Source organism: Manduca sexta, chromosome 13 (genome assembly GCF_014839805.1).
Source record: "Manduca sexta isolate Smith_Timp_Sample1 chromosome 13, JHU_Msex_v1.0, whole genome shotgun sequence".
Classification (NCBI taxonomy): Eukaryota; Metazoa; Arthropoda; class Insecta; order Lepidoptera; family Sphingidae; genus Manduca; species Manduca sexta.
This window is the reverse complement of record NC_051127.1, coordinates 7,799,108-7,823,138: the sequence shown is the minus strand read 5'-3', so window position 1 is coordinate 7,823,138 and position 24,031 is coordinate 7,799,108. Positions and strand designations below refer to the sequence as shown.

Here is a 24,031-nt window from a genome sequence, read left to right as displayed (position 1 = left end):
CCCTACCCACTTTGGAAATCAGAGTAGCGTCGTGTTTAAAGCGTGCAGAAAATTACCAAAAGTTGTTATTTTCTTTTTATATTAATAAAAATATTGTTCAATTCTACAATTTATTTTTTATTTATTTATTTGTTTGCGAGTAACTCATGACTCAACATTGTTAGTAGGTACACAAGAAAACTTATACTATGTTAGTGATAATCAAAGCTTTAAAAATGAGGAATGACACTCCAATCCATGAGAGATAGCGCAACAGTGATTTATATACATACAGTCAAATCTGCGCGCTATCATGACCAGAATGCTGTTGGTGCTAGCCCTAATCCTGCGCACTAGAGAAGCACATCGCTTGCGCATAATGGTGAAGAAGCAGTCCACTCTCGCTTCAGCAAACATACTAGAAGCACTACAGAACCGTGGCAGCCCCAACAGCATCCTGAAAGCATTATTATACATAACACGAAGAACGAAAATGAGATAACTATTTTTATCAATTTGTACATGAAAGTAATGAAAAATTATTATTCTATAAAATATGGTATAAACAATGTTACATAGCAAAAATTAAACGTAAGCTAAATACGTCATTTGGTAAATGTCAATAATGTCAAAGCACAGGTTTCTGTCAAAATACATAGCGGCGGAGATTGTTTGGAAATTATATTTTTATTATTGTCATAAACCAACCACAGAAATTATTAATTAAGTTTCACGTGTCCCAATTATGCACATATTTGGTGATAATGGGTGACGAAACCAACGAAGAACGTCAAGACAACGAGCTAGCAGCTTTGGAGGTTATGTATATATTATTATACTATTGTTGGCTCACAGTATTGTGTTGCATTCTTTACATTGTATACCATTTCATTAGGATACAAAGGTCAAATGACTACAAAGTAGTTTCATAAACATTTAAGATACGATATATAAATTAATTTAAATAAATTTTGCGTATTTGGGGAGGTCTACGTTCAGCAGGCGGCGATAAGCTGATTGATTGATTGAATTCTGGCGTTTCGAACTCATATAAGTTCTATCATGTAGGGAATACTATTGTTTGGTTTATAATATTATTGTTGTATTATCTTTCTAATCAACATTAACTGTATTGTAGTAATATATCAATAGTATCAACATTATAAATATTGTTAGCTATGCAAATTTGTATTGTTATAGTACTTATAGCCTTATCAGGAAAATAAAATACCTTAATGTTGTGGTAAAATGAATATGGTGCTAATTTCTTGCTTTACAATGTTAACTTTAAATTTTGTGAAAGTAAAAGTGATTTTATGTCACAATTTTTCTTCCTTTATAACTCTCAAAACTTTGTAGTATGTAGTATTCAGACCACAAACAGTTTTATTAACAAGTCATAGATATTATCATAATCAGAATCATAAAAAAATATATATTCCAGGCTATCTATGGAGATGCAGTGAAAGACAATAGAGAGAATATAGCATGGAAGGTGTGGCGGCCACTGGATATACTGTTGACTTTGAACCCCCTACATAACAGTGATATACAGGGTGTGCACTGTTCCATCACACTGCATTTTAGATGCTGCCCAAGTTATCCTGATAAGTGAGTAATTGGTTTTTATGAATGACAGTCAATGCTAAAATAGCTGGTTGTGGAACCATGCAAGTTTATATTGTGTTTTTTATTTATGTTGGTGAGTGTTTGGATAGGTTTATTGGATTATTTGCCTAAAAATAGATAAATTGCTGAATAGATAATCCCATTGAGTATTAATATAGCTCCAATATATTCAATGTAAAAAAAAATATGCATGATGTAAGATTATAAAAGTATTTCAAATTTATACTGTAATCATTGTGAGATATTGCCTCACTAATATATTTCCTCATTGAATGAAACTATCACTGCACTTTAGAATATAAAAAAGAAATTTATGAGGTTTTAATTTAATTTTTCCTTCACTGATAAATTTTTTCTAGACCACCAAATTTGGCCATCCACAAGATGAATGGCTTATCAACAGAGAATGGTGCAAGGCTTTTATCAGACCTGGAGTCCCTTGCCAACCAACTGTGCGGAGAGGTCATGATATTCCAACTGGCGCAGCATGCTCAGGTAATCATCAAAATTATTATAAATTATTGTAGCATTTTATAATAATTTTTATTGAGTTGACCACTTTAAATGTTAAATATCACATTGTGTTGTTTTGTTTGGTTCATAAAATTGCTAGAGCTCAATAAATCTCGCTGGATATTTATTGCAGCTGAATAATAATAGCATACTTCAAACCGTAAGTAAACAAAGCATTAACCAGAACTTTTCCTTGCTAAGTGTTACTTGGAACAATACTGAGATCACTGTGCTCAAATTAAGTCTCATACCCAATAGATACATAATACATTAGTTCCATTTCAGAGGTGACCAATGCAACCACATAGGTGAATGCATACTAGCAGATGGTTTGCACATATAAAAATTACCATCATACCAGTAGAAGTGATGTACCCTTCCATCTCTTTCAGCAATTTCTCCATGATCACAACAAACCGACACTATCATTCTATGATGAAATGTTAAAAGAGAAAAATGAAATGGAAAAACTTAAGCAACATGACCTTCAAGCAAAAGAAGAAGAGGAGGTAACTTAATTTCTTCTCGTAATTTTAGTATTAGATATGAGTTTAGACTAGCAAGTTCTAGCAGTACTTTATTGTGCTAGAACTTCCACATGTGTTTGTGGCTTGTAATATTTCTTGTTGTATAAATAGAAAAATATTTTCTTTGCATTTTTTAAAATGATAAACATTTGTAAATGTTTTTATTTAAAATTCTCAACAGTCAATGCATGCACCCCAACAGACTTCTTACAAATAATTATCCATGGTTGTTCTTTTTTACCTGTTTCTGAATTATGGTGAAATTAATCATTATTACCATTAAAACGTCAAGGAAAACAAAAAATAAATTGTTGTTTGTTAGTTATTAATGTAAAACTAAATAATCTTACCTTCTTGAAATAATATTATTAGGATACCTTAATCATGGTTTGTTAAAAAATATGTCTCTAGAATGGAAAATCTTTCTATAGCCAAACATTTGAAATCAGGCCGGCATAATTATGTCGACTCTATCTGGACCCCAGGTTAACGTCAGGTGCACCGGGGTAATTATGCCGTGACCTTTGTCCATATAAAAAATATTCATTTTTAAAATACAATCATACTCATGGCCTCTATCCCTAATAATTTTTAAACACATAATGTGCAGCGACAAAAGATAAAAGATGAGATACAACGGCGGCAAAACATTTTGAAAGGCGCGGGCAGGCAACGTACGCATCGGTCAAGCATCAGCCAGGATCACGACAGTCTGGACGGACAGGGCGATGCGCCTGAGTTGGTCTAGTAAGTAAATAAAATAATTTGCTAATAAATAATATCAGCCATATATTATATACTGTCCTGCTGCTGGACACAGATCTCCTCTTTCGTTGGAATAATGCAGGCACTATATTTTTTTTAAGGACGAGACGAGCTTACAGTTCGCTTGATGGTAAGATATACGACCGCCCATAAATAGTAGAAACACCATCCAACACCTTGAAATTCAAAGTATTTTTTGGTATTCCACTGCGCTCGCCATCCTGAGACATGAGATGTTAAGTCTCATTATATCCAGTAGTGCCACTGGCTCCAATGTCCTTCAAACCGGAACACAACAGTGACTACACACTTTGACTACACTACACACTACTGACTAGACATTGCGGTGGTACCTACCCAGGCGGACACAAATATTATTAGCATCCTTAGTTGTATTTATAGCACTGAGCCTATTAATATTGCGCAATGCAGAGTTAGAGACGAAAATATTTATATTTATTTACAGCTATGCCGACGACAAAACGTCCCCTATAAAGAAGATATCACGCAGTAGAACAGGCGAGGTTCCTTGTACCTGCAATGTTAAGAGTGTGCAAGTGCTTCGCGTTACTCAAAGGAACAACAAGAAGGTTTACATAGGAAGCTGTTTAGGTAACCTATCATAGCTACCTTTTTTATTGCTTTGAATGACGTGACGAGCTTGCCATTCGCCTGATGAACTGACCGCCCATAAACAGTAAAACACCATCCAAAACTTTGAATTACAAAGTATTGTTTGGTACTCCACTAGCAGTCCAGTAGTTACACTGCAATGTTCCTCACACCGAAATACAACAGTGACTGCACACTGCTGCTTGGCGGCAGAAATAGATATTGTGATGGTACCTACCCATGCGGACTCTCACATATGAGGGACCTTTTACCAGTACTTACGGCATTTACAATAAATGATACCAGTCATAATCTTCGATGCAGAAAATAAACCAATCGAAGTAACTCATTTGTAAGTATGTAAAAAACTCTTTGTTCTGATTGGTCCACTTATGCGATGGATCGAAAAAGCGATAGGGTCACATCACGCCTTCATTTCTTAATTTCCCAGTCAGATTCATATGACTAATACAGTTTTTGTATTATGGAAATATTTATTTAGCAATATATATCCTTGATTGTCGATAACGGTAACACAAATATTTGTTCACATTGAGCTATCAAGGTTTTATCTTTTAATAAAGTATTATAACTACGATATCATAGATGAAAGATACCGATTGATCCGCAAAAGACAGCCTTAACCATTGCTACAAATCAATACAAAACTGTTGTTATAGCCCTTCTCCCTTTCAGGGTTTGGAAAATATGTAACACATACATTTCACCAGTTATGTTAGGTCCTACGTAAAAGGCTAGCCCATTTACGCTATGGTACACCACTGTAAATGAAAATTCCATTTACTGGTCAAAATTCACACCTCCGGGGTAGTATATTACTGCCCCATTTGGGGATTGAACTTAAGACCTCAGTGTGGTATAAATATGAATATGGCTATCAAATATCTATCAATAATACATTTTTGTAGAAATATGACTATGGCAATGATATATTGATTAATAATCATTTCTATCCACCCAGGTCACTCCTCGACGGGCGCAACAACATACCTAGCAATCGATGACGACACAGGCGAGCGATTTATTGCCAAAAAATGGCTTATACCGCCCGTCTGTGACTTCCAATCACGAAACAAACAAATCACCTCCCTACAGCAAGAATTCAAATCGACCTATCGACTCGTCCACCCCACCCTAGTACCGTACGTTGCCATGGAAACCGCCAAAGAGGTCGTCAAACGCACGCCAAAACAATGCATTTACATTTTCCGCCCTTTCATTCTTGGTATCTCTCTCAGAAATTTGAAAAGGAAGTTTAACGGATTCGGTGGTAAGCATGAAGCTTTGAAATTGCTAAGGAATGTGGCGAATGGCGTTTTGAACGCGTTATCCGAGTTGCATAGCACGGGGGTGTTCCATAGGGATATAAGGGGGGAGAATGTGTACTTGGATGATTGTGGAGGGGTGAAATTGGTGGGCGTGGCGTTGGACTCGCGGTTGGCTGAGATGTTGGACTGCGATGAATATTGTGATAGGTAAGTTTAGATTATCGATATTTTACTAAGGTTATGTGACTTTTACTGTTGTTAAAATGTAAATAGTTTTAAATCAAGTTACATCTTGAATACCAATAAGATTTGGTAATTCGCTGAAAGTGTTTTCAAATTAATCAATTTTTATTTCATTCTATGATCTGTTTTCATTTTCATGGACCTAATGTTAAGTCTCCTCTAGTATTTTTTAAGTCTAAGCAGTGAGGTATATATAAAATACACCAGTTAGCATCAAAAAAATTGTGCCCTTATATTCAAATTATATTTTTCCAAATAGATCTTATCATTATCTATGCCCGTGATATCTCTTCTTGACATTTCCACAGGCAGACGGCGGCGCAAGATATATACGCCAGCGGGCAGCTGTTTCTCTCTATAGTAAGTGAAGAACGAACATGTCTAGACCTACCTGAGGAATTGCCTGTTATTGCTAAGGATTTCTTATCTAGGTGAGAATAAGATTGAAAATTCTTTGTTTTTAAAAATTTACCTGGTGTCATGATAAAATAGTGCTTCCTTCTATGTGATTCAAACTGAGTAACGTTGCTATTTTTTATGAACAGGCGTAAATGACTTTTGTCTAGTCGTTCAAATATGAACTTTATTAGGCTGCAATTACCACACATATTCCAGTTTTACAATATCACTTCTTTGCAATCTATTCTTGAATAAAAATTTGGGAAGCAAATATTATATGCAGTAATACAAATGCAGGTAAAGTTTTTTTTTTTGTTATATAGATGTTTAACGGAAGACGAACATTCACAGTGGTCAGCTAAACAACTACTGAATCACATATTCCTAGTAGACGTACCACCTAAACAGCCAAGTAAAAAGATCAAAGAAGATAGTGGGAGTGGGTCTGAGGTAAAAAATATTTTTTATTATTAAAATCACATACAATGAAGATAATTTAAGAATCAATAGACAATATCATAAATAAAAATATTATAAATATTAGTCATGTATTTTAAATTTGCTTTTTATGATTTATTAAACACCACATATAATTTTTATAGAAATTAATTCATGATTTTATTTGCATAAAAACTTTTTGTTCTTAGACTTCATAATAAATTTCGTTTTCACACCATAATGCGCAAGAGTTGCGCGTCTCTGGTGTGCAGGGTGTGGGCCCGCTTCAAGAGCATTCTCCAAATGGTTGTCAGTAGACTGGATCGTTGTTATGTGGCTCGCTGTTGTGCCATTTCAAATATTTATTAATTACTAGCTTTTGCTCGCGGCTTCGCCCGCGTGAAGGTGTTTTCCAGGATAAAATTCCACTGTTTGATAAAAGTCTTGCTACATATTTTCCCGGTACTTATAGGTTCAAAATAATTTTATCCCCAATCTATAATTTCAGTTCAATCAGTCGAAAATCTAAGAACATTTATACAAACTTTCATCCCCTATTTTATCCCCTTAAGGGTAGAATTTATCAAAATCCTTTCTTAGGGGATGCCTACGTCATAGTAGCTTTATGCATGTAAAGTCTTAGCCCGATCCGTCCAATGGTTTGGGCTGTTCCTTGATATATCACTGTCAGTCACCTTTGAGTTATATATTATATTAACAACTGAAGTTAGCTAAAATTGAGTTTCTCGAAGCCGACCACTATTTATGTACTATGTATTTTGAGATTATGCAATTTTGTCGCGTTCGCGATTCACTTTCACTTTTGTTAAGTTTCAGAACGCGATATTAGATCCTCCAACGCGCACGCGAATTTGAACTTTATGCAGCGGTAATAAATTACAAATTGACTCTCCATTTTATTTAGAAAACGTTTGTATGGGAAATAGAAAAATGCTGTTTTGAGGATTTTCCCGGCAATTATTCGAATTTTTCTCACCTTTTAAATCTTCCCTAGACCTCCACGAATAATTCAAGACCAAAATAAGATAAATCCGTTCAGCCGTTCTCGAGTTTTAGCGAGACTAACGAACAGCAATTGATTTTTATATATATAGACTAGATGACCCGGTGAACTTCGTATCACCTACATACATTTATTATTGTTATTTATTGTGAAACACAATTTTGCCATACAATATGTATGTTACCATTATCTGTCTCTCGCTAGTCGAGAGTACAGTTTGCACGTGAAGTAGCTCGTCGTACATTTGATTAACTTCGACTATCTAAGTCATCTTCTCCGTGGCATTTTGCGACAATAACGATAAATAAAGTTCTCACGCACTGACAAATTGATGATAGATTTTAATAATAGTCTTGAAATTTATTTATTTATTTTCTATTTTTAAGAACCCACTGACACTTTTACACTTTATTTATTTCTGAAATGTTTTGTATTTAAACAAAATAAACCAAAGAAATCGGACCTCATAATACAACTATGAAACAGACTTATTTCTGAATACATCTATATATATGTTACAGTTCTTTATTTCTAAAAGAGAAAAGACATGAAATGTTTGACAGGTAGGAACATTTTGTATTGAAAACTTATATTGTCGTTTTTAGTATTTTCCGTTATTTATTATTTATGTTCGTCACCGTTTAATCCATCCCTGGACTTCCACAAATAATTCAAAACCAAAATTATCCAAATCGGTTCAGCCGTTCTCGAGTTTTAGCGAGACTAACGAACAGCAATTGATTTTTATATATATAGATTATCGTTATATATATTTTTTAATAACAACATTGATTTAAGAAAAAAGTATTCTTTTACTAATTATATTATGCCTATGTTACACGAATAAATAAATAAATAAATATTTATATAATAATAATTATTATGTTTTTGATAATTAAGTAGAGTCTGTTAAAGATTTTCACAATATTTCCATTATGGCTATCTTTTACGATATTCATCTATTAAATTGCATATTTTCCATATCAGGATGAAGATGCAGTGAATAAGATTCATCAACACGTTAATCCGCCGACGAACGGCCATTCACGGCTCAACGCGGAGTTCGAAGTACTCGCGTGGCTCGGGAAGGGAGCGTTCGGCGATGTTTTGAAGGTATTCGATTATCGATAAATTTATCGATATAATATAGGCTTATTATAAGTATTGTCCTAATCTGGGACACGGGCCTCATCTACTTTTATCGATATTCTATTCCGTAAATTCAGTAATTTTGTATATATTTCAGTTTCGATATTGATTCGATATTTGAATCGTTTGCGTTTCGATTCATTCTACTTATCGATAAACATCATGGATAAAATATCGTATCAAAACGACGTAAAAGTTTTTATTGGGTATCAACAAGCTGGCGACTTGAAAAGAGATCTCTCTCTATTCGCATTTCAAAGTGTCAAAATAGGCTTATATAACACTGTAGTATTATGCCAAAATGCAATCACTATTACAATTACCTAAAAATATAAATAAACGCCATTTAATAACCTAAATAGAAATTTCCAGGTAAAAAACAAACTCGACGGCGGTTTTTACGCGATCAAACGTGTCGAGTTGAACCCAGAGAGCGTACAGTTAAACAAGAAAATAACGCGCGAAGTTAAACTATTGTCCCGTTTGAACCACGAGAACGTCGTGCGATATTACAACGCGTGGATAGAATCGAGCACGGAAGCTACAACTGAGGAGAGCGTAGTGGCCAAAAGTCCGACGAAAAGGCCGGGCGAGAGCCTCGCGTGCGTAGTGGCCAAGCTGGGGCAAGAGGTCAAGGTAGAGTGGTCGATGTCGGAAGGCCCAGTGCAGAAGACTAACACGTCGTCTGACAGCGAAGAAGACGATGATGATGATGAACCGGATCCTTGGTTTAATATTATGAGGTAAGGTTTTTTATATAAGTGGATTAGAGAGGAAGTAATATTGTATAGTGGTACCTATCCGGTCGAGCTGGCTCTTTTCCACTGATTACAAAACGGACCGCAAAAGAGCTTTATGACTTAAGAAATGTTTCAATATGCAAATATTACCCGCCATTTACCTATGAAACTGTTAATTTAGATAGTACACATTTGATTACAATTTATTTGAAGTACAGTTAGCAATGTGACTTTTGTATTTGGTCGTATTATAAATTATTTGACGGGTAGCATATACTCGGATTTCTTGACACAGATGTCTACTCAACGTAATTCTACGCATTGATTTTCATTGAATTTTAATATATTGTGTGTTTTAACGTCAAGTTTAGTTAGTACTGGATTGGAATAAAGAAAAATTGCAATTTCTCATAACCACATTTTTTACATAAAGCAACAGACTGAGTTCTGTTGCGTACCATGTCCAGCAATGGACTACAACGGAATGGTGATAATAATGACATTTTAAAATTAAACTATTTTTCGGATTTTATCACGGTTTTCATTATTTTACTTGCTCCCGACGTTTCCAAGACTGAGCTCACAATGTCTTGAAGCTCTTCTGCGTAGATCGGACCACCAACAGCTAAAAAATTTAAAAAGTTGTATAATTGTAAAATGTAGGTAGATATTGTAACTTTGACTTTGCGGATGAACAACACCTCAGTCCCCCCCCGTGACCACAAAGGCTGCAAAGTCTTCGAAACGTCGGGAGAAAACTTAAATCATTAAAATCGCGATAAAATCCTAAATAGTTTAATTTTAATGTCTAACATAAGAAGTCATTATGATGACATTTTTACAGCCCGGAAGACGAATCAAGCGAATGCATACAATTCGAAAAGAACTCGAACGAATCTCACACGATACCCTCAGAGGATGTCATAGACGCTCCCCTACCACAATCAGAAAAGTTGAAACAAGTACTCTACATCCAGATGGAGTTCTGTGAGAAACACACTTTACGCCACGCCATAGACAACGGGCTGTATCAAGAGCATTTCAGGGCGTGGCGACTGTTCAGAGAGATTGTGGAAGGGTTGGCCCATGTCCACCAACGAGGCATGATCCATAGAGATTTGAAGCCTGTGAACATTTTCTTGGACTCTAACGACCATGTCAAGATTGGTGATTTTGGCTTGGCAACGAAGGCGTTTAGCGGGCTGCTGTTGGATGGTAATTTTTTATGCTACTTATTGACATGAGCAAGAAGCTAACCTGATAATGTGACGTGTGCCCTAATATGTTATGTTGGTGGTAGGATGTATTTTATATCCGCCTGGATAGCGACCACCGTACACAAGGTGTTAAAACCATAGTGGTCTACGTAAGTGTGTCGCGTTCCGGAATCAGTCTGTGTATATCCGGTTCCAACAGCCATAATTGACAACATTTCATTTTTTCAACATACCAAAATGTTTATATTTTATGAAACTAGATCTAAAATGATGAGACCCATATTTTTTCTTTTTTCGAAATGCAGATATTTTCATTCATGATTTTCACTTTGAATTTTTTTATTCTAAAACGACGTAAGCTCCAAATGACGTCACATATACGGCTCAAAACGCAATGGCCTTTGCTTTGCAGTAAAAAAAAAAGAAGTGACAGTTTTTTTGTTTCTGTCTCTCTCGTTGAAAGTGACCGTTGTGACGTATCTATTGTAATATTCACATTTAACATTGACAAATGACGGTGTCTTAGTTTTTTAAAATAAATAATAAGGTGGACCAAGGAACTATTTCATTCAACCGTATATGTGACGTCATCAAGCATTTTTCGGTTTTTAATTTTTTTCTCCGAAATTAAGTATTAAAAATTCATAATCGAACTCAGAGTAGAAAAATTAAGAAACGGTATTTTTTGTTTTAGGCACGTTTACATTTTGAAATGTCAATTGTGTCGACTGTCGAGGGGTAATCATCTCTCGTCAGTCGTCATTCTATTGAACCCTATTCCACTTACCATAAGGGTCACGTTGCAATAACCGTATAAAAAAATTAAAAATGTTAGCTATCTATAGTTTTTTTTTTTTGCTGTTACAGATAAAACGAAGAATCAAGAAGAAGTCGGCGGATCTCTGACTGGTCAGGTAAATAGTTTGACATACAGTATTAAGAAGTTTAAGTTTCAGGGCCTCTTTCACAATGTTCGAGTAATGTTATGCTCTAGTTAAAGTATACACATATTAAGTATTTTAAGTGCAGTTACTCTTCTGTTTGCTATTTATTTCGTACCATGACTTTTGTATTTCGTTTTCCTATATTGTATTCCACAAAGCGGTAGGCAGGAATGCAATCGTATCACCCACATTTCGCCATTAGCATGACGATCGCCATATCAGAAGTAAATTCCGGACTCCAAGGTGATATTGAGCAGAAAAAGCCCAACTTTTGCCCGACCCGAGTTGTCAACCTGGTACCTCAGAGCGGTCGTATCGTCCACACAATACAACTACGCCAGCCAAGGCAGTCTTCAGTTTTGCAATCAGTTCTTTGATTAGCTAATACTGACGATAAAAATGATTTCCAGGCAAAGACATTAAACTATATAGTTAGTTATAGACCTCAGGGCCAATTTTTGCTCCAAAAGTTATTACCAATTGGTAATAAGTCGCTGTGTTATTTGAAATGTCCGTGTGACATGTCACAGCGTCCTTAGATATTAATATATTTACAAAACTATGCTAATATTCGCATTAACACGTGCAAATCATATGGCAAAATATAAAGTATTTTACATCGGTGTTTTGCTATTTCACGATAGATTGAGTAACCATCTCACATAAGCGTAAATTTTTTGTATGACAATGTTCCCATTGTCCGCTCTAGGGGCCGTTCAAGTATTACGTAACGCATTTTTGAAGATTATTGAACCCCCCCATGTAACAAGCCCTACCGTGTAACTCTAAAGTGACAATTTTTTTCTAATATTTTCAATTATGTTGCGCAAAGTACCGGAAAGTCGCTAAAATATTAATTATTGTTTTTAAAAAAAAATCTATGTTACGTAACGCGTTGCACGAACCCCCTCCCGCCCCTGTTACGCATCGTAACGTTTCACAAGACCGTCCCCTCCCCGCTAAATTGCGTTACGTAATACTTGAACGGACTCCTACATAATCTTAAAACTCTTTGTTTCCAGGTAGGCACAGCGCTATACGTAGCGCCTGAGTTACTTCAGCGAACGTCCAAAGTGATATACAATCAGAAGGTGGACATATATTCGCTGGGAATCATTTTGTTTGAGATGTTCCACCCGCCGTTGGAGACGGGCATGGAAAGGATGATGATACTCACAAACTTAAGGACTAAGGATATAACGGTGCCGAGGGAGTTTGAGGTCGAAGATAATGCTAAGCAAATACATGTTATTAGGTGAGTGATGATTGCATTTAAATATGGGTCCATGGTTTTGGATTTAAATATGAAATGAGGATAAGTTAAGAAAAAAACGATTTGTTGCCCCTTTTAGTTAAAAATGGACTGAATTTGTAAAAAATATTTTATTTAGTAAATTCACATATAAAAGAGCCATAAGAACATTTAAATATGAAATATTAATAATAAATTTAAAAAAAGACGAATTTATCGACCCTTAAACTTGTATTTAAAAATGGTCTGTATTTGTAAAAAATACTTTAAAACATATATCTAGAAAATTGACTTTAAAAGAGCCATATGAAAGTAAAATTCGTACACTTACCTTGCGAAATACAAAAAAAAATTGCACTACGTATCTTTTGCATATATGTACTCGTCTCTCTAACGTGCACAGCGTGCTTTTTTTTTCATTCAAATTTATTCTTTAAAACTACCAATTAAAATTCATTAAACTCTCCCAGATGGCTACTAAACCACGAAGCTAGTTTGCGACCGACCTGCGCAGAGCTTCTATCGAGCGAGCATGTACCTCGCCCGGTGCCAGAAGGCGCGTTGTCCGGGCTTCTGAGTCACGCACTCAGCGACCGCGGGGCGAGGGGCTACCAGAGGCTGGTCGCAGCTTGCCTAGACCAAAGGCTATCACCAGCTGAGGATTATACTTACCATAACGGCATGAAGGTCAAGCCTGGAGAGACCCTGGCCGCTGTTAAGGATGCTGTTATAAAGGTTAGTAATTGAAATGATTTTTTGTATTTTGATAAACTAAATTTACAGATATATCCTGTGGTTTTCCATTAAACAAACCTCAATTTCGGGCTTTTCCAGGCCATTTTTATAACAATATAAGCAAGCGTCTCCTCTCATTATAACCGCCACTGTTTTAACTACTTAGTCTGGCCATAAATACTGTTACACTTAATTATAAAAAAATATTACATTTGAATTTCGAATCTGTCATTTTTATACGATTGTTCATTGTGTTTTCTCATTTTGGCGCCAATACATTGTAAAATATTTTGCGATATTAAAATGGTGTGGGGGTGATAAAGAGAACCGAATCGCTGTGATAGCATTACACAAAGTAGGTATGGAGCCAAATGCAATTTTTAAAACTCTCCATACACTTGGTATTAGTAAAATGTTTGTGTACCGGGCTATTAATAGGTACAATGAGACCTCCTCTGTTTGTGACAGAAAAGATCTGGCCGTCCACGTAGTGTTCGTACGAAAAAGGTGGTCAAAGCAGTAAGGGAAAGAATTCGAAGAAATCCTGTCCGAAAGCAAAAGATTTTATCTCGGGAAATGAAGATAGCACCTAGAACCATGTCGCGTATTTTAAAAGATGACTTAGGACTTGCAGCCTATAAGAGACGCACTGGCCATTTCTTAACTGATAATTTAAAGAAGAATAGGGTGGTAAAATCGAAACAACTACTGAAGCGGTACGCAAAGGGAGGTCACAGAAAAATTTTGTTTACGGATGAGAAAATTTTTACAATTGAGCAACATTTTAACAAACAAAATGACCGTATTTATGCTCAAAGCTCTAAGGAAGCTTCCCAATTAGTCGACAGAGTGCAACGTGGACATTATCCGACTTCAGTGATGGTTTGGTGGGGTGTTAGCTATGAAGGAGTGACTGAGCCATATTTTTGTGAAAAGGTATCAAAACATCGGCACAAGTGTATCAAGATACCATTCTTGAGAAGGTAGTTAAGCCCCTTAACATCACCATGTTCAATAACCAAGTATGGTCCTTCCAGCAAGACTCGGCGCCGGGTCATAAAGCTCGGTCCACGCAGTCTTGGTTGGAATCGAACGTTTCGGACTTCATCAGAGCTGAAGACTGGCCGTCGTCTAGTCCCGATCTTAATCCGCTGGATTATGATTTGTGGTCAGTTTTAGAGAGTACAGCTTGCTCTAAACGCCATGATAATTTGGAGTCCCTAAAACAATCTATACGATTGGCAGTGAAGAATTTTCCCATGGAAAGAGTGCGTGCTTCTATTGATAACTGGCCTCATCGTTTAAAGGACTGTATTGCAGCCAATGGAGACCACTTCGAATAAGCTTTTTATATTTTTAATTGTTTTATATTTATGTATTAAACTGACACACTGTAAAAGTAATAAATGTTATTTGCAGTTAACAATTTTCTTTTTTCTTTATTACAATATTTATGGCAAGACTAGGTATAATAATGATTCATTGTCACCCATCGGGGTATACTTATCTTTTGTCGATCGGTATTTTATCGTGGTTGTTGCGGTTACATTTTCAAATATTCCTGATGCAATTCTTAAGGCGATACCTCAAGGTCCATTTTCATACATTTTGTTTCACCTTTAATCTGGGTAACTAAACAAGTATTGGCAAGTAAAGAATTTAAATTCACGTCTAGTTAGTGATTAGTTCTCGCAGTTGAAAGAAAAACGTAAAAATAATTAATAATCATGGATATTTCGGCCTTTAAAATTTAATACTAATCACCTAACTAGACGTGAATTTAAATTCTTTACTTGCCAATACTTGTTTAGTTACCCAGATTAAAGGTGAAACAAAATGTATGAAAATGGACCTTGAGGTATCGCCTTAAGAAAGTCTTGCAAACGCAGAGACTTATACAACGCCGCTCCATTTTTTTTTTTCTTTTTATTCGGGTACGACGAAGTCAACCTACTGCACTTAATGGTAAGTGGAGTGGGGTCCATTAGAATCTGGACTGATAAGAGATGATTACCACTCGACAGTCGACACAACAGGGGACCGGCCTATGCTTGATTTTGTACATTATTCTATATGTAATGGTTAATAATACGAAAAGAAGCACTCCTGCGAACACTGCATATAAATTAGTTAAAAATTAGCGAGTAATTAATATTTAAAATATTGTAACGTGCAAAAGTGGGCGCAATGTGGGAATATCGCTTCATCTCTTTCTTTCGCACGCGACGTAATTCCCGATGACGTCACATGTGGGTATTTCGTCTCTTTTCTGTTATTTGTTAATTACCCCTTCCACCGAAATACAAAGACTTAGAACTTGTTGATTTTTTACCGGAATTTAATAATTCCTTCTGTGTTATAATTTATATTATGTAAATATTTGATAATAGTAAAGAACAAAAATGAGTCCGGTACCCTATTATGCCGGCCTGTTGGAACCAGATATACACAGTCTGATCAAGGAACGCGAAACACTTACGTGGACGACTATGACGGGTGTTAAAACCTTGTGTACAGCAGTCACTATCCGGGTGGATTTATAATATTTCTTACCACCAGCAGAACCCACAGATTAATATCAGGTGCAATAGAGTTCAATTTTCATATTCGTAAAAAAGTTTCTTATAACGGCCAGTAATTATACTAGCTATTATGTCCTTCAATAGAAATATAATAATATCAATAAAATGCTACTGAATGATCGATCTCTATATCCATTAACTTGGTAGATGAAGACGCTATTATCAGTCAATATCCTAATTTATTCAAAGCCTCTCTGTAAATAGTCATATATAGATATAGATCTAATTTATTTTCTTCCAAGTCAACTTCAAAGTTTTTGAAGGTTTTCCGGAGTCACGGCGCGAGTGAGTTCTCCCCGCCGCTGCTGATGCCTCGCGCGAAGGCGTGGGACCAGCACCCGAACGCGGTGAAGATCATGACTGCCTCGGGATACGTGTGCCACCTGCCTCACGACTTGCGGTTGCCTTTTGCCAGGTAATATGCGTTATTTGGAGAAGGCTTGTATACAAATAAAAGAAGCCAACATAATTGTGTCGGTTGGCGAGGGATAATCGTCTCTCATCAATCGATAATAAATAATAATATTCTAAGATTTGCGCCCTTGTCACGGGCCATACGATTGCTTAACACTATATCTCAGAACTTGGATATATTTATATGTAACCTGTCAGAATTCACTGAAATGGCTCATAAATGTATTGAAATAAACTGTTAAAATTAAATCTGTATAACATCGCATTAATTTCAACTGTTATGGTGTCATAAATATATGTATAAATAAATAAATAAAAGTTTACACCAATAAATTTTGTTCACAATGAGTTTTCTTTTCTTTTCTTTTCCAGGCATACGGCATATTCCGGCATAAAGAGCATGCGTCGTTACGTGGTGGACAGAGTGTATAGAGAGAAACACGTGCAAGGGTTCCATCCCCGAGAGATGATAGAGTGCGCCTTCGATATAGTCACGGCTAAGACAGGTAATTAAAATAAATCATCGATATTATAATATGATATTTTTATACGATATTTAATAACAATAACTTTCTAACTAATTGCTAGTATGCTAATGTATAAAACTCAATAAAAATGTTTTTTTTGTATTGACGTCACAGGCTTATTGGCTAAAGCTACTAGCTATTGCTACTAAGGTAAATTCATTTCATATTGAAAGCTTAGTTTTTGTGTTTAAAACGATAGATATTTAATCGATACTATATCGATTATCAAATCTCGCTAATCGATATACCACATATCAAGTGTACTCGAATCACTTTGCAGAAAATAATCCCGACTATTTTAATTAATTTCCAGACTATTCATACTCCCTGTGGCCTGACGCGGAGCTTCTAGTAGTAGCGAGTCGGGCGGCGACGGAGAGTTCGCTCAAAGTGTCGATACAGCTGAACCACACGGAACTCGTACGCATACTGCTGCAGTCGTGCGGAGTGCCGCTCGACAAACACGCTGATATATACCCCGTGCTCGTGGATGTTAGCTTTGGTAAGATTTTTATGTTGTCACGTCAAAATGATCCCAATGCACCTGATGGTAAGTGGAGTAGAGGCTAATAGAATGTATGAAGAGATGGTAGTATTGGTAGGTATCTCATATGTGAGTGTCCGCCTGGGTAGGTACCACCGTTGTGTCTATTTCGGCCGCCAAGCAGCGGTCTGTAGTCACTGTTTACTAATAAAATTATACTGTCCGTAAGTAAAAGAAAAAAAAAACAAATTTATTAGTAAGATTTGTTTATATTTGGGGTTGTATCTGAAACGAATGTATTTTTTTTTTTTATTTTACTGTCCCTAAGTAATATTTCCTTTTTTTTACAATTATTCCGCGTCGACATCGCGAACAAAAGCCATATAACTTATTTATTCAACAGGTCGCATAACAAGCTTGCAAGTACAGACCCATCTGACATCACTCTGTATAACGAAACGTGATGTGTCCAACCTCCTTCGTCTCATGGAGGCTGACGTGCCAGTGTACGAAGTGAGAGAACTTGTCACGCCAGTTGTCAAGCAAGCCAAGTGGAGCAAGACAGTGGCCCAGGCGATACACGAGTTGGAGACTGTGTATAGGAACGCTAAGGCACTTGGATGTGAGGTAATTGGCCGGTAGATGGCGTTAAATATTAGTTTTTGATTTATAATAAAATTGGCGGACTGTGGTACAACATATAAATAACTTGCTTTTGCTCGCGGCTTCACCCGCATGGAGTTTTCTAGGATATTTTTTTCCGACTACTTGATATGTATAGTTATATTATGACTAAATTACACAAAATCATTATAAATTGTAGCCTATGTGTTATTCTAATGCATAACCAGTATTACTGTAGCTTCATCCAAATCCGTTCAGTAGTTTTTTCGTGAAAGAGGAACAAACATACATGTCCATCCTCACGAACTGTCGCATTTATAATATGAATAAGATAAGTAGATTTGAAGTAAATATGCTTAAGCTTTATTAAGGTTTTTTTTTCTATCATGGCTCGGTAAATCTTGCGCACCTGATGTTAAGCGAAATGAAGTCCAAAGAAAGTGCTGACAGGCAACAGATACAAGCAACCCCGGACGGTCGCCACAGTCATGCCGGCCTGCATGATTACATCATTTTAAATCTACACCAAATTCGTAAAAAAATAATGTCATACCATTGATATATATGTACTACGTACTAAATTTGGCGTTCCGAACATTCACTGTGTTCAACTGAATTGAACTGCAATCCAGTCAAACTGACTTTAGTATGGTCAATATACACAGCTTGTGATTGTGTACCGAGTGGCGCTCATAATATAAAAACTCTAGTCTAAGTAAACCTGGATGTGAATAAAAAATATTAGTCAAATAAGTAAAATTATTTGTTGTTCAAGTCAATAAATAGGTTATAACAGTGACGTTTGGTTGCAATTTTAGTTCAGATTTTGAACAAATAGTTTATATGAACGTTCGTGTCTATAGAATGTCTATACAACGTCAATATGTCATACATTTTCTCAATATCGTCCAATACTAAGTCAGTCACTGACAGCTATATATACAAAATTTCATTTGAACCAGTGTCCAATGACGGTAGCGCCGTTCCTGGCGTACAACGCGACGCAGCACAGCGGCGTTTTCTGGCAGATGGCGGTGGCGCGACACGCGGACCACAAGCCCAGCGCCAAGCACAGGGCCGGGGACCTCATCGCTGCTGGGGGCAGGTCAGTTACAACTAACATCTGACTAGGTCCTGTCATGAAACTATTTCGACTTGGTAGAAACGGTCTCACAAAATAATTTTAACGAAAAATTAAACCGCCTTCAAAAACCGCTCAAAACCAAAAAATAATTTCACATAACAGTTATATATTGGATACCAATTTTGGAGTCGGTGCCTAATTAGTGATGCTATTTGTATAAGTATATGACAAGTGCACTCAACCAAACCCAACGCAAAACCATCACTAAAAATGTCACTAGAAAGCAAACTTCGCGATTTCGTTCACTTGGACGACATAATTATTCTAGTTTTTTTAGATTTAAAACCAAACTACTGAAGCGATGTTGGAAAAAAAATTATGAGACCAATCTGGAGAGATATTCTTTCGAATAAAAGAATTTTCCAAATCGGTTCATAAATGAGCGATTTCTGAGGTAACAAACAACAAAAAAAAAAGTCACGTCCAATTGATAACCTTACCGTCAGTTTTAACCTTTTTTGAAGTCGGTTAAAAAACTGACGTAAAGTAACACATTATGTACTTTTATCGTGCAATTTATTTATGTTTTTTCTTATTCATGCTCTGATACTTTTCAATTTTATATAAACTTGTAAAGGCATGTCATACTGTGAAAATTTCTACAAAAAAAAAAAAGTCACGTCCAATTGATAACTCTTCCTTTTTTTGAAGTCGGTTAAAAACTGACGTAAGTCACACATTATGTACTTTTATCGTGCAATCTATTTATATTTTTTCTTATTCATGCCCTGATACTTTTCAATTTTGGATACACCTGTAAAGGCATTTCATACTGTAAAAAATCCTGTACATTTAAATATAGTCATATTGTGTTGTGACATGTTACTCGATAATGAATGATCATCGCGGTCAATAAACAGACAATGCCATACGATCACTCACAATGCCAGTTCAATTAGGACTGTGTTATCGACCTTTGAAGAAAAAATTGAGGGAAGCAAGGTAACATCGGTCTTTGGTAATCTATGGCAGAAATAGACATTGTGGTGGTTCTTACCCAAGCGGACTCTCACATATGAGACACCTAACATCGGGGGCATTCCACGCGAAGCGGGCACGGAAAAAAACTCGATGTCTCAGATTTTCGTAATATTTGATTATGTTATACCTGTATATGGCCTCAATCCAGATACAAAATATTTTTAAAGTATAAAGTCTGGTTAGCGAGTTAAAGGACTATGAAGTTTTGACTGGCCGGCTGGTATACCCCACTTCGAATCCAATTATCAAGTTTTTAAATGTTACAATAAAATAAATAAAGCAATGAAATAAATACTTCATTTAAGAATGGAAGTGAGGCCAGTGCCCTTGAGCGTTGACCTTGGGCGCTACACCAAAGCTAACTAGATGGCGGTACGTGTAGCTACACAGTATTGTACAATTACGTCCTTGATTGTCAAAATATTAGGTGTGTCAAAGTTACGTTTGAAAATATTATGTACTAGCTTTTGCCCGCGGCCCCGCCCGCTTTATAAAGTTTTTCGGTCTTAAGTTTTCCGTTATAAAAGTCACGCTGTATATTTTCCGGGAACCTATATTCTTCCCAGGGTCTCATACTGTCTCCATACCAAATTAAAAATCCCATTTGTATAAACTTATAAAAATATTTCCGCTAAGATAAACGTGTCTAAAAGTTCTTGTGCAATATAGTAAGTACTGCGAAAACTTGCTAGTCTAAAATCGGCTCTAGTGTGTACTAGACTCTCGTTTTGTGGTCCAAAACATGTCCAGGTATCGACTTTAAAACGGAGCCCAAAATAATAATATTCAAAATGGTGGCCAGCAATACCAAATCTAACATATTTTTCTGTCTAGTGACCATTGATCCATAATATCAATATTTGTAATAAAATAATTCAAACATCCACCCACACCCAAATTCCAATTATTGTAATATATCGCAACACCGAAAATTACTCTTAGTAACCGAGTGACAAAATATACATAGTTACCTAAAAATATTGTAGTCTGTCAAAAACCTTTAGTATGGAAAGGTAAGGCATTTAATATAAATTAGACGAAGTTCAAATCACATGTTAATATTTTTTAATTCTTATTTGTGTTTTTTAATTTTACATAGAGTGTATACAGTATTTTAGAATATTTTATGTTACTTAGTACATAATATACACATCCTAGATGAAATGATGTCGACATCATTTTGTGAGAGCGCCTGACAGCGCGTAACTGCAAATATTCCTGTTACTATAAGCTGTTGTTTGAGTAGGCGTTTTTAAAAATAATTAAATATTTTGTTGTATATAACGGTATTAAAAAAAAATAAGATGTGTGTATTTAAAAAATAGAGTATAGTATTATTTCAGAATATAGTTAACTCAAGTAAATAAAGAGATATCGAAATGTTAACGATGTAAAATTCTTACCGTTGAGCGATGTTTGGAAGATATTAATTATGATTTTATTCACGGTATCGTGTTTAATAAAAAAAATACGCCGCTGTGCAAAAGACCATAAGCCAAACTACTTATTTCTTGAAAAATATTTACAAAGAATGCTTACATAAATTTTTTGCAGGACGCTCAAAGTGGACATAAAGTTGAGTTTTACATATCTTAACCCCTTAATGAGCTTTATATTGTATTTTTGGAAATTGAAAAATGATTTTTTTCTTTGAAAAACATATGTTTGAAAGTTTCAAACTTGAATTTCACAAAGTTGGCATATTTATATATATATATATATATATATATATACAGAGTGGTGACGACATAACGACATTAAATGAAAACACGAACCCCACTAGTTGATCAAAACACTCTAAAATTATCAAAAAAGTTATTACGCAAAACTACAAGAATCTAATTTTTCAAACAAACTAAATGCGAAAATAATCTCAATTAAACATAACAGCCTTTATAATATTGTTTAATAACCTCATCTGACCTGTAGGCACTGCAGAGTAAAGAGGCGTACGTACTTACTTATTTGGCGGTCCCTTTTAAGCGTAAAGTTTCATTCATGAACGTAATCTAAAAATGGTGGTCATGGTCACTAGGTTCACAGCGCAGCATCAGCTGATGTGCGTCTTACAACTTACATTATGATATTTTTTTAATAATATTGAATTTTGTTTCTCATTAATAGTTTCGTTTATCTATCCTTACGTAACGCTGTATAAGAACGTTCTCTTCTTTCGAAGAGCTAATCATTCGATCGCGCTGTCTTCGTTTTCGGTAGCGCTTCCCTTACACCTGGTATTTTTGCCTACACTTACCTACATGTTTAGACAAAAATGACGAATTGACAACGTAGCTATCTTACCAGTTTACAAAACAAGTGGTGCGCCTCGGCAATCTTTCTTTGCTAATAATAATAATGTTATCTTTATGGTGATTGGGCTAAATACAACCTGCAATACAATAAAATATTGTAATATTATTTCTGAGTAGCGAGTAGCACATTGTACTTAGTTGTATTACACATGTAGGTAAACGAAATTGTTTTGAGGTGAATGACCTAATGAACTTGCGTGGCTAAATTGTAATGCATGTACATCATGTTCTAAAATCGTTAAAGTAAAAAATAATTCCTGCGGCTAAACCATTGATTGTAATTTGATAATTTTTGGTATACGTACTACTAACGTGATACTCGGTATGTGGTTTCATTTAATGTCGCTATGTCGTCACCACCCTGTATATATATATATATATATATATATATATATATATATATATATATATATATATATATACAGGGTGGTGACGACATTAAATGAACTCACATACCAGTATACGCTATATATATATATATATATATATATATATATATATATATATATATATATATATTCTAAAAATAGCAACTATTGTATAGATAATCCCTGCGAAGTTTCATAATGGGCTGAGAAGTCGTTTAGGAGCTAGACCGATTACAGTGGCGAAGCGCGGCGGTCGCCAGAAAGAGCGAAGTAATAAAAACTTTCAATTAAACTAAATACTTTATATCACAGTATTTTATCATGTTTTGCATTGCTTTAAGGATTCAATTACATCTGATTATAATATAAAAAAATATATTTATATTACTGACGGTGCACAACATTTGAAACTTGGCAAGGATTATCTATATACAATATTGGCTATTTTAGTTGAAAAAAGTTATTATATAAATATTCCAACTTTGTGAAATACAAGTTTGAAACATTAAAATATATATGAGTAATAATAATAAATAGTAGTAGTAATAATAAATATGAGTTTGCGGCATTGATGTTCTAGCCTATATGTATAAGCGGTCGGGTGTCGTGATGGCTTTGTTTGATGCGTTATGTAAACTAGTTTGTGTCTCCAGGCGTTTTAGGTTACCACCGAGACCGTCAAATTGCCCTTCTGCCATGTGAAGTGGCACGAAAATGAAATACTGCATCTTTACCAAAATCCTGTTTGAAATATAACAAGTATAATATAGTCTGGTGGCATATATTAATATTAAAAAACGAAGTAAAGTCCACAACGCTTTAATGTAGCGAACATACATTATAAGTACAATACATTATGCGGTAATAAGGTAATAAGTACAATGCACAATACAACGGACGGAACCTATTCGCGCGTTGCGTAGCTGCGGGCCGACTGGCGAGCCGCGGCGACGGAGCGAGTCGCGGCTCGGGCGATCGCGGCGCGTGCGGCGCGGGTCGCGGGGACTGCCGAGCGAGGGTTCGGGGAGGTGTCCGGAACCGTTCGAGGCGTTTACGGCGGCGTGCTACAAGTACATTCGACTCGGCTTCGCGCCGAATGTCGCTGGGCACGCTACAATCTACCCTCTAGTTCAAACATAG

At 35.7% G+C, this 24,031-nt stretch overlaps 1 protein-coding gene across 1 annotated transcript; it reads left to right on the top strand.

Annotated features, from left to right (window-relative positions):
- The first annotated feature begins 623 nt into the window (after positions 1-623).
- On the top strand, positions 624-24,031 carry LOC119189196 (eIF-2-alpha kinase GCN2-like). The gene is made up of 21 exons (XM_037438249.1): positions 624-797; positions 1,424-1,590; positions 1,968-2,103; positions 2,514-2,630; positions 3,259-3,395; positions 3,880-4,025; positions 5,008-5,521; positions 5,866-5,988; positions 6,280-6,406; positions 8,406-8,531; positions 8,940-9,310; positions 10,152-10,522; positions 11,392-11,438; positions 12,491-12,723; positions 13,191-13,455; positions 16,301-16,452; positions 16,824-16,957; positions 17,292-17,480; positions 17,866-18,089; positions 19,049-19,191; positions 23,815-24,031. Exons 1-21 carry the CDS (start codon positions 744-746, stop codon positions 24,029-24,031), a joined length of 3,993 nt encoding a protein of 1,330 aa, XP_037294146.1. The 5' UTR covers positions 624-743.

What these genes read in the sequence shown, in the direction of transcription:
- LOC119189196 (XM_037438249.1), top strand. Translation starts at nt 744, where the DNA reads ATGGGTGACGAAACCAACGAAGAACGTCAAGACAACGAGCTAGCAGCT. An exon ending in ACGAGCTAGCAGCTTTGGAG is followed by an intron (nt 798 to 1,423) that starts GTTATGTATATA and finishes TATATATTCCAG; the next exon opens with GCTATCTATGGAGATGCAGT. An exon ending in TGCGATGAATATTGTGATAG is followed by an intron (nt 5,522 to 5,865) that starts GTAAGTTTAGAT and finishes ACATTTCCACAG; the next exon opens with GCAGACGGCGGCGCAAGATA.